This window comes from Arctopsyche grandis, chromosome 8, assembly GCF_051622035.1.
Source record: "Arctopsyche grandis isolate Sample6627 chromosome 8, ASM5162203v2, whole genome shotgun sequence".
Lineage (NCBI taxonomy): Eukaryota > Metazoa > Arthropoda > Insecta > Trichoptera > Hydropsychidae > Arctopsyche > Arctopsyche grandis.
In genome coordinates this window covers 25813864-25826048 of record NC_135362.1, presented here as the reverse complement: position 1 = coordinate 25826048, position 12185 = coordinate 25813864, and the positions used below count along the sequence as shown (strand labels likewise).

At 33.0% G+C, this 12185-nt stretch overlaps 1 protein-coding gene across 1 annotated transcript; it reads right to left on the bottom strand.

Annotated features, from left to right (window-relative positions):
- Window positions 1-6452: 6452 nt before the first annotated feature.
- Window positions 6453-11678, bottom strand: LOC143915160 (kelch-like protein 28). The gene is made up of 10 exons (XM_077435631.1): window positions 11455-11678; window positions 11218-11372; window positions 10588-10757; window positions 10244-10441; window positions 9995-10165; window positions 9771-9923; window positions 9240-9391; window positions 8957-9164; window positions 7779-7953; window positions 6453-6668 (listed from the first exon to the last, which is right to left on the bottom strand). The coding sequence occupies exons 1-10, from the start codon at window positions 11571-11573 to the stop codon at window positions 6547-6549; spliced, it is 1623 nt and encodes a 540-aa protein (XP_077291757.1). The 5' UTR covers window positions 11574-11678; the 3' UTR covers window positions 6453-6546.
- Window positions 11679-12185: the final 507 nt, after the last annotated feature.

Sequence of the window (12185 nt, the reverse complement as noted above, 5' to 3'; positions counted from 1 at the left end):
ATTGATTACGAAGTCTTTTATAATTTTTTTATTCGCCAATCAACGCCCGGTAAGGCAGATGAATATTTTTTTGCTTGTCTGATATGAAAATCTACAGTTTTAAATTTAAAACCACCATGTTTGTCATATAAATTACCTCGTGATACTCTAAATTAAACCGTAGATGATTTTTGGAAGGAATCGCACACCATAGAAGGCTTTTATGTCACTTGAGCAATGCCGGACAATTCAACTATATGTAGGTATATTTACTTACATAATATTTTTGAAAATAACTTCAACTCGTATTTTATTATGGTTTTTGTTTATTTTATTTTATATTTTTTTAATTATGAGACTTTAAAGCCAGCAAGATATTTTAGTGGTTGTGATAATTCTAGCCACCGGGTTCGATCTCATGGGTTGAACTCGTTTGAAAAGAATTTATTCGGCGTATTTTTGTAGTTATGCTGGTCAGACCTTTATATTTGTGACTCCGTTGATCGTATCCTATCAGAGTTTGCCAATTTATCAGATTTTATTGTTGAAACGGTTACTCATTAGTTTAGCAAAAACCATCCAACCCACTATGTCACCACGATTTTAATTTGATTTCATATTTATAATCTATGAATATATGTACATATGTACGTCGGGGCGACCCGAAAATGGCTTCATGGTAAAATATAAAAGTTCGATCCATCCGGCTATGCCCACTTTCTCAAGAATTAAATTTTAATAATAATAAACTTTCGCACGTTGATACAGGTTTTATTGAGTACCATTTAAAGGCAAAATAGCTCAATTTCCAGAAAAATTAGGTATTTATCACGACATAATATGATATGACCATTTCTAAAACATTTCGCCCTGCAAATAAAAAGAGTGCCTCTCTCTAAAATACCTCGCACGACCCAATCAGGGTCCGCCCTGCAAATCAAATCTCAAATGGGTTGCCAGTAACAAAAATAAAATTTGATATTGAATCTATATATGTGTATAAAATTGAATGTCTGTTTGTCTGTCTGTCGGTCTCTTCTAGACTCCTAAACCACTCAACTGATTACGATGGAACTTTCAGGATTTGTTGTATGCATGTCCGGGAAGCTTATTGTGAAAAAATAACGGGAAAAACCTCTTAGTAATAATATTCGTAATAACGATTTTACCGACGCGAAAGTATGAAGCGCCATTGTGTAGTCAAGGCAATGTGTTTGTTGGTAACCACGTGACCAGTTGGTTTATGACGACACGGCGTTAAAGAGACGTTAGTTGAGTTAGTTAGCTCCAACCATCACTTGAAACGGGAATGGGAACGGGAATTGCATGCCTTATTCTGGCATTGCAACGCATGCCAGGTTCAGCTAGTTTATTATAAAAAATAAACATTGATTACAATTTATTAGTTGCAAATTATTGCAATGCGATTAGAATAAAAACCGATACGAAATTTCATCAAACTGTCTAATTCATCATAACCTACAAATTTCAAAATCGTTCTCAGAAATTAAGAGGGCTGTACACCCGAAACCTTAATTTTGTTACCGTTCCTTTCTTCGATATATATATTGAGTGTATGTATATATTGAGTGAATGCGACAATATATATATATATATATTGAGTGATTGCGACAGTTGCGCTTCGACCAGATAAAACGTATTTTAAATTGACAAAATCGAGGTTTCGTATTCTACTATTTTCACCTCCAAAACTGGACCAATTTTAAAAAAAAAATCATCATCGGTATGAGAAAGATACTTTCTGTGCATCTATCGGCGTATTTTTTTTTAAATCGACTGTTAAATAAGCACGCTGGACCCGTTTCGTGGGTGTAAAAAAGAGGCAATTTTATAGATGTTTGGCGGCTCCTAGCTCCTATAAAAAATAATTGATCAAAAAAATAAAACGATAGATGCACCCCAATGGTGGATATCCATAGAATATTAAAAAATAATTTCTCTAGTGCCATAATTGAGGAAGGGAGAAGTATAGTACGTTTGTATGGACAAGGTGCTGCTGTCCAGCCCTCTTAACTATTAATCATTTTTTTTAATATATAATTTGCTAATTTCCATACATTTTAATGTTATATAGTAATTAACAATTAAAAAATTATATTTAATGTTCAGTTTTGCAATAAGTTCAGTATCAAATTTTATTTTTGATACTGGCGACCCATTTGACGTTTGATTTGCCGGGCGGACCCCAATTGGGTCGTGCGCGAGCTATTTTATTTAATTTGACATTAAATGTCGTTTTGACATATGTCGTGTAATTTATTTTGCAGCCGTGCATAAAATATCATCCCGTTTTCATTTATTTTTTTCATTTTATGTATGCAAATATTATATAAATCGATATTTGCGATCCTTTATTATTCACGTATCATTTTACACGTCGAACATTTTCCAGTCGAGCATACACATTTTACGCTCGGAAAAGCGGCTTTTCCCGGTTGCACGTGTATACTCACGACCGCACGTACACATGGAGTGCAAGCTGTTTACACTGGCGCGCGCTTTCCAACGGTAAAGCTCGTGCGATAGAAAACGCCACAGAATAGACGAGAGCCGCATAAAGAAAGTAGAAAACAACAAAAAAAGGAAAATAAGACACGGTGGCTTTTTTCCACGTCGCTCGACTGACAGTCAAAAATGGAGTGATCGTCAAACACTTGAACGGATCCATTTGTCTAAGAAGCTCCATAAAAAATCGTCGACGGAATCCACCCCGAGCCTCCCCCGACGATTTTCACCACACCCACTCCCGTGGGAAAAGAGGCTGAAAAAAGCAATGAAAACAATTCGAATGATTTATCGAGAAAACTGTGTATATTCGTATGAACCCGCTACGAAAAGTACTATATGAAACCCAATAAATTTAATACGGCGACATTATAAACTAGTGTAACATATGTACATATTATACATACGTATTTCTTATTCTATATGTGAGTACAGAGCTTTTATCTCCGGGTGACGTATTTCACTTGACTATTCATACTGTTAAAAGAGGCGTACGCTCTTGAGAAACGTCGCCATCAATGCAAATCAAAATTTCATCGCTAAATCATTTATAAACCAGTAGCGTGGTCTAGTGGTGAATTTTGAATTATCTCGTACTTGATGTTACGAGTTCGATTCCCGCTAAGTCTCGCTATTGGCCAGACCTTGATTTGTCCAGGTCGATCGTTTCTTATCAGACTTTGCCAATTTTTCTGATTTTCATTGAAACGATTCCTGTAAAATTGGCGTTTCCTTCCCAATTTTCTGTTGCGAACCTTTAGTTATTGTTATTTATTAGGTTTCGCCATATTGCTCACCATAGATGTCTCTGTGGTTGTTAATCGAATATAAAATTCGTATTGTTACATGAAAGTTATTCATCGTTATTTATCGTATTAATACGATATTTGTAATATCTGACGATATATGTCAGATATTGTTTAGATTTACATGTATCTACATATGTAATAATTATGTGGACCAGGAAGGCGCATTTGGGGTTTACCTGCTAAGCCTTCCTGGTATATTTGTATATATGTATGTAAAAATAAATAAATAAATAAAAAGTAAAATTAAAATGAAACAATTAAGAAGCCCTAATTATGATCATAACTTCAAACTATGTACTTTTTATAAACTAGCGTTAAGGATTATTTATAATATCCATCACTGCAGGGCAACAGCACGGCACGGAAAAGACTACTTCCATTCATACTATACAGCAGTGCACGTTCAGACAAGTTTTGGACGAGTGCAAGGCAAAATCGGCTTATGTACATAACAGAGCACGATGATACGCCGCGGTATCGCTTGCTTCAATATTGTTACAATGTGACGTTTCTAAAAATATTCAAATGGGCAAGCGCACTTTCTTCAGTACGCGTGTACTCGCTACTATGACGTTAGGTCATGCGTGAATAAAGAATTGCAGACGAACGGTTTGAATAAAAAAACAATTTATTTTAATATTCGGTACAAGATTTGATTACGGACTGACTTAAATTCTAACAATATTGAGTTTATATACTCTTTAGCAAACAATGAATGTGTTGAAGACACGTGTTGTACAATCTTGGTTAGTCAGTGCATGGGTGTGGTGGATATAATAGTGTTATTCATTAACTACGTATGTCATTAATCAAAGGTGTACTTATAATATTAGGTGTGTCTTATCTCTACTGGTTAGTCGTTTTTTCTATATATTAATCATGTGACAACGAAGGAGTCATATGATGGCGTCATAGAAATGATGAATTTGCGAGTACATGAGTACAATGGTAGAGGGTTGTCTTCAGTCCTTAACTCGTGCAATATTTCCAAAGTTTTGCTTGAAACGTTACGGTGACATATACTGATGTATAGTAAGAATACATTGTGTCGGCTATTGCTTTTACGTCTACGCCAAGTCTACTTTATGGAACATATTTTTTTTTTACATAGATATACAATGTATATACCAAGAAAGCCTAACAGGTTAACCCCAATGCACCTTCCTAGACAATTAATTACAAACATTAAATCATTTTATTACATAAATCGCTTATTTCGAGAGGTTGAAGAACACAAAATCAACAATTAATTCATTCATAGAGACATCTATGGATTTAGACTTGTACATAAATATTTACACATTGTACATAAATCAAATTAAGATATTTTGTGACACGGTGGATAGGATGATTTTAGCCAATTTGATGAGATAACCATTTCAACAAATAAAATCAGATAAATTGGCAAACTCTGATAGGAAATGATCGGCTTGGAGTCACAAATATTCAAGTCTGGCCAGCAGCATTACAGATAATATATTCAGAATATTTTTTTTCAAACGAAATAAACTCACGAAACCGGCGACCTCTCGGTGCCAAACAAAAGCCCAACCACCGAGCGATGCTGCTGGCGAATAAATATGCGGATTATTAGAAAAAAAATGAATAGTGAATGCTCTTAAGTTGACCCCTGTGCTACACCTGACCTGGTCAAATATGGAAGAAAGTCATAATACCCAAACATTACAAACTGCCAACTATCATTAAGTCATATATTCAAAAAACTTAGTCTATACACATTGAATATTTACATTAACTTTTTACTTTGTTTTTTAAGGTGTGATCCAAAAAATGACATTTGGACGAGCGTGCCATCATTAGACATTGCTCGTCACGGGTGTGGAGTTTCCGTATTGAATAGTTTCATTTACGTGGTTGGAGGTTGGTCATTCACACAATAAAGCCATATCTCTGGTAGATGTATTTAAAATGTATTAAAGAATATTTTTTGTACTGTTGTTTAAGAGCAGTTGCTGGTTTGTACTGTGCCAGTATGGATATACCTTCCTTTGAATAAAAACATTTATATGTGTATAATATGTTGATAATACAATTTTGCTTTTCAATCCATATGTATATGTAAGCAAGGACATGACTATTTTCACTTGAAAATATTATATGAGTGTATGCGAGACCCTACGAATGGGAAAACTCGACTTTTCAATTGAAAAGCTCGAAACGTTTTCTCGGCCGCGAACAGTCGGAAATAGAATTTGGATCGTAATGCAATTATTATATGGAATCGAGAGTTGATCTCAATTTATTTTCAATGGTATATACATATGTACGTACATATGTATTTATGTACACATGTTCATATAAACGAACAATCAGATCTATACGTGACATATACATTTGTATATTTTATGTTTTTATATATAAAATATTGCAGATCAAACATACCACCACCACTACTATTATCTTTTAATATGCGTTATCATCTTGAAAGTAAGTTGTATTTATTTATGTATACTTAGTCAATTTAAATTTACTTACGAAAATGGCACGTTCACTTAAAAGCTATTTATGTATACAGTTGAAAGTAAAGACAAATAAAAATGGAGCAATATCGATTTTAAGTAATAGTTGCAGCTCGTGACGGCTTCGACTTAATTATTCAGACAATTTCAGGCGTTGCTTCAGCTGAAAGCCCTGAAAGATGACGACAACTGAAGTCGTCTCGAACACAAAAGCCGGCTCACTCTCGATTTATGGCATGAAAAGTATTTTAAACCGAGACAAGCTTCAAAGCGAATCCACTTCAGCGTTATATCTTTACTGTTGCTGAAAATGCTGAGGGTTGAAGGGGTGGTTCATTAAGGTGCACTATTTATCAGGAGACGACGACGTCTACTCCATACGACAAAGACCAGGGATAGTCAAAATTTTAACCAAACTCTCAAAACATTCAATTTGAACCGATATATTGAAATATTATCTAATTTAAAATGCTTAAATATTATCTAATTTAGAAGCTTATTGATTTTTAAGAAAACTCTTATTCATTTTTTTGCCATGGTTTCCGATTATTTAAGCAAAGAGACGTGTCTTTGATAATACCTGTCAAAGACAAAGGAGACATTGCAGCTAAATTAAATATTCAACACTGTACTATGCACACTAATGAAACACAGAAATAATTGTGACAACATAAGTTTCAATATATATTAATACGTATTTTAAATTTCAACTTCAATTTGATTTGTATTTAAAATTGTTACAAATGTTTCGTTCAATATTGTAGATGTGTAAACAATGTGTTGAAATAAATTCGATTATTTTTCATATCTCCAAGTTTCTTCCATTGATTTGTGTCTACGTTGTATTCAAGTATCGATGGTGAGCCCCATCCTCCTTAAAAAAATCAAATTTGATTAAAAATATAAAATATACATATATATTATAGTCCAAGTGTTCACTCCAGTTTGTTCGTGAACGTACTAGTTTGTTCATACACGAACTATTGGCTTTAGTTTAAATGCTAACAGTCAAAAGCGACATTCAAATAGACTCGCCAAGGTCGTGTGAAACTCTCAAAACCTTTAACATGTCAAAACGTCAAGTATTTAAAAGGGAAATTCTATGGAAACCACACTACAGCGTTGCTATAATTCCTGTTTCTGCCAAAATTAAAAAAGGGAACAATTTAAACATCCATTTTATAAAATAAATGTGCATTTAAAAAAAAATGTACATTTAAAAAAGTACATTACAAAAAAATTGTGTGCATTTTTAAATGACGGATATAGATTGCATTAGAAAATTTTCTTTGATCATTGAAAAAAATATTTGCTACTTAAAAAGTGAATGAAATGTGCATTAAAATGACCGATGAACTGTATCGGTAACGAATACTAAAATACGAACCTACGTTTGGTTAGGTTTTGTTAGGTTTGGTTAAGTTAAGGTTGGTTTTAATTATTTAAGATTACATTTCACTAGTGAGATTATAATTTCACTAGAGTGAAACAAAAGTAAACATTTTTGATACTTGACAATTGTCAATATCGGAAGAATGCAACGTTGCCACTTTTTGTATCTACATACATATTATAATGCTGAAATCTTTTTTTTCGAATGATTGTTTCATACTTTTAATGGTCACTTTATGATGCCAAATTATTTTATTCGATGCACAATTGAGACTGTTTGATGCACCGAAAATAGTATAAATTTTTAATGCACAAACATTTTTTAAGATACAAAGTATTTTTCTCAATGTACAATTAAATCGTACCCATTAAAAATATTGCAACCCGGGGTAAACATATGTACATACATACATACATATGTACATAGAGAATGTAACAAACAAACTAGTTCCTTTGTCAATTTGTTCTTTTGTGTACATTATAACTGGCCAGATTGGTTCGCGTATGAGAAAACTAGTATGTTCGTGAAAGAACGAAATTTACACTTGAACTGTAACATATACACATTTAAAAAGTTTGTCCTTTTTCGTACCAAAGCATATAATTTTATTTTTGTAGGTAACGGCACAATGTTCGCATTTCTTCTCAGGTAGATTAGTAATTGGAGTCCAAGTGTCATTTTTTGGATTATATCGTTCCATTGAATCGGTTATCGAAGATCCATCGATTCCTCCAATTGCGTAAATGCTGTCTTCAACAGAAACTGCCTAAATATTTATTTGAAGATATAATTAATTTAAGATGCAAAATACGATATCTCATCATTTTCAGCATGCCCCTATTGTCTCACGCTTTCATTATTTTCACTGTTTTTTCACTGCTCTTCCATCCAATACCGGGTTGACATGATGTGAGTAGCTTAGACTAATTAGCTAGGAAGAGTAGCTTGGACGTTACTCGCGGCGTGTCAACAGGTGATCCAACCGTTTTGAACGTTTTTAACATCCAAGTTTTTTTATTATTTATTTATTTATTTATTTACATATATACCAGGAAGGCCTTACAGGTAAATCCCAATGCGCCTTCCTGGCCAATTACAAATACAAATGCAGCATTTTTATTACAAGTCGTTGAATTGCGAGACACTGAAAAACTCGCAAATTAACGAAACATCTATGAATTGTACATCAATTTTAGTGTACATCAATCAAACTTCAAATAGTGGTGACATACTAGGTAGGAAGGATTTTTAGCCAATTTTTTTTTTTTTCCGGGAACCGTTTCAACAATGAAATCAGAGAAAATTGGCAAACTGATAGGAAACGATCAACCTGGAGTCACAAATCCAGGTCTGACCAACAGCATACTCTGAAAAATTCATTTTCATTCAGGGATTAAACCCGGCACCTTCTTGACGCTAAGCAGAAGCTTAACGACCGAGCTATGCTGCTGGTTATTTGGTTAGTTATTTGGTCCAAGCTACTTTCATCGTATCAACCCGGTTTAAAAGCCTTGCAAAGGCTTAAAATCTACCAAAAGACTGATATGAGGATATGAGGATACCATGAGAAAGTATTTGAAATTTGAAAGTGAATTTGTTAACAAACAAGAATACAATCATTCATTTTCATTAACATAAAGGTAAAAGTGAGAACGCTCGACAGGAAAAGAGGGGCTAGATGTTGGTTGCCATTATGCCGGTGCCAGACATGAGTTCAAAGAAGTGACAAATTCATCATATTTTTCTTATGAATAAACAAGTCGACTTACAGCTAATCTGGATCTCTTCGAATTTATCGAACTGACAATCCTCCATTCATCAGATTTAGTACAGTAAACTTCCACACTATTTAAGCGCAATTCGTCATTTCGTCCTCCAATGACATAAATGTTATTTCCATAAACCACTGAGGCGTGCACGTGTCGTTTGAAGTTCATCGGAGAAACAAATTTCCAAGTTTGTGCAATCGGATTAAATCTGAAACGAAATCATTGGTAAAATCACAAAGATTGCAAACAATCATGGAAACGAACACAACACATATATACATACTGCTCTACACTATTTAAACTGCCATTTTCACGATTGAATCCTCCTATAAGGAAAATTTGTCCGTCAACTAATGCAGCTGTGGACAGTCTTCTTTTCACATTCATAGTTGGAAGCTCAGTCAATTCTTTCGTGACAAGATTTAAGCACCTAACCTGGAATTTGAAACACAATCTTAAACCACGATGCAAATTTATCTAAAAGAAACCCATAAACATTTATATATGTATATATGTAGATTATATTATAATATGATCTTGGTGACTTTCACTTTTTTAGATATAAATTTAATATCTTTGATATATTCTTATAAGAATATGTACAAATTTTACGGTCTCGTCATTTTCCTTTGGGAATTTTCTATATAATAAGCATCAAATATTTACAAATTACATCTCGATCCTAAAAGGTTACGAACTCTTATTGAATCTTTGTGAGGATCTTATAAAGTACATGTAAGATTAAAACCACTCTAAGTCTACACAATATAAAATATATGTTGCATCAAATTATGCCACGAAAAAAATACATTACCCTGTTTGTAATTTCATCCTGCACCAGTCCTCCAAACATCATCAATGTGTTGCCTAAAATGACTGATGAAAATTCGGTAATCTTTTCTCCGATTCGACAGAAATGGTACCACTTCTTTGAACTTGGATTATACGCCTCTATCAAATCAGATTGCTGCAATAATAAATACTAAAAAATATACTATTCCTATATAATAATACAAAAACAAAATAAAAAAAACTCACATCGTATTCGTGTCCACCTATAATCAAAACGGTTTGTTTATTGCGAGGCGTTGAATTCAATAAAGATAAACTAGATCTTTTATCAGGAATTTGGTGCCATTTTAATCCATCTAACAATAGCTCATATAAATCATTTGATGAACACAACGATCCTACTTCCTCCAGTAAAAACTTTAAAAAATATATAAAACAACAATTAAAATTATCAAATGGATTCTAAATATGTCGAAACTATCAAAAAATTCCCACCGAAATTGAACATAAAGGCAGCCTAATAAATTTCATCAAGGTATACAGGTATTTTTTACGATTAATCCAATCTTTCTTCACCCACAATCTTAAGCCTTTAAGTGCATCTTCTTCTGTCAAAGTTTGTAAATCATCAGATTGGAGCAACGCTTTGACATCTTCGACGGACAATCTCAAAAAACTCTCATGCATCATTATCTTAAAATTAATTTGAGACACCAAATTAATCCCATTTCAGATATATATATATATCGTTATTTATAACATACATATATCTATATTATATATAAATATCGATCAAAAATATGTAGTATTATAATTTGAATAAAATGATTCTGACTTACTTTTGGAAAGTTCTTTAAGAGATAACCGTCGATCTGTTTCGAAACATTTAAAACATTCTTTTCGGAATTTAGAACTCTCCCTAAATATGCAAAACAAAACATTTTCAGTTTATTTAACTCCCACAAATCAGCCAGTTTTATAATATTAGCAACTTGATGTACCATCAGTTCTATAACAAAAAGACATTTATAAATGTATATGTAGAATGAGATCAAGTCGAAAATTAAAATATATGAATTACTAAAAATACGGCCCAAGCCCAAAAATATATTTGTTGTATGCATATCTGGGAAAATTACTGTGAAATAAAAACGGGAAAAAACCTCTTAATAATAATATTTGTAATTACGATTTTACTAACGCGAAAGTAAAGCTATCCGGCCTTCAACGCATCCCGCCACGAGTGTGACAATAATCGCGCCACGCCTACCTCGCACTCGAATATACTAACCATTCAGGGCTTTACCAAAAACACACTGCGGATGGCCCACGTCAACAAATACGTCTGTGGAACGGGAACGAGAACGGTAACGGGAATTGCACACATTATTGTGGCGTTGCAACGCATGCCAGGTTCAGCTAGTTCTATATGAAATTCTTTAACCAAATAAAAAGTAAATCGTTCTCACCCAATGATCCCTCGTACAGATACTGAATAGTCTGCTCAACAGTTTCTTCTCGAATTCCCATATTATTTTGCATCACAAACTCACTAGTATTCACATCTAATCGATCTCGAAAATATTGACTATGAGTCAGTAATATCGATCTGTGAACTGAATAGCTGAAATTGGACCAAAAACACACTCGATGATTCGATGTAAATAAACAATACCATATGTCGTATAATATAAAATAAAAATTACCTCTTTTCCCCGAATACAATGACTATGTCACAGAACATTTTTTGAGTGTAAAAAGCACGCATACTTTGCATGTGAGACACTGCATGCTCTACACGAAGCTCATCATCGTAATCACTCATCCTTAAAATCAATCTACAATATTGCAAAAATGTTGCAATAAGCGAACAACACTGGTTTACCTTTGCGTGTGACTAGCTCGAGCAATTGTATGTAAGTAAGTGTTCGAAAAAATGTCGAGTCATAAAACATTATTTATCGGATTAAAGAAGATATTTCGACGATAATCGCAATAATATGTTATCATTTCAAGCGAAGTAATACTGAATACGAATTCTGATTATGATTCATTGTTCATTAAAAATATGAAAAATCTATTTAAAATTCTTTCTAAAGCTTTTAATAATATTCTAATCTTATATAAGTAATTTATAATAGCTACTGTTAAATAATATCTTTATATTATAATATTGTTAACCATGTCAATTTAGTCATGTGTCAAAAATGCAACTTACAAAGTGTTTATACACTATTTTTAAAATCATTATTTTAATTTATCTTATCTGTGTGTGTATATATATATATATATATTTTATTACGAAAGATAAAATTTTGCATTGCTCATGAATGTATGTACATATGTATGTATATATCGAAAAAATTGGTTGTTAACGTAGTACATATATGATTCTACTAGTAAATTTACTCTAAGATGATTTCCCAATGGAGTCTGG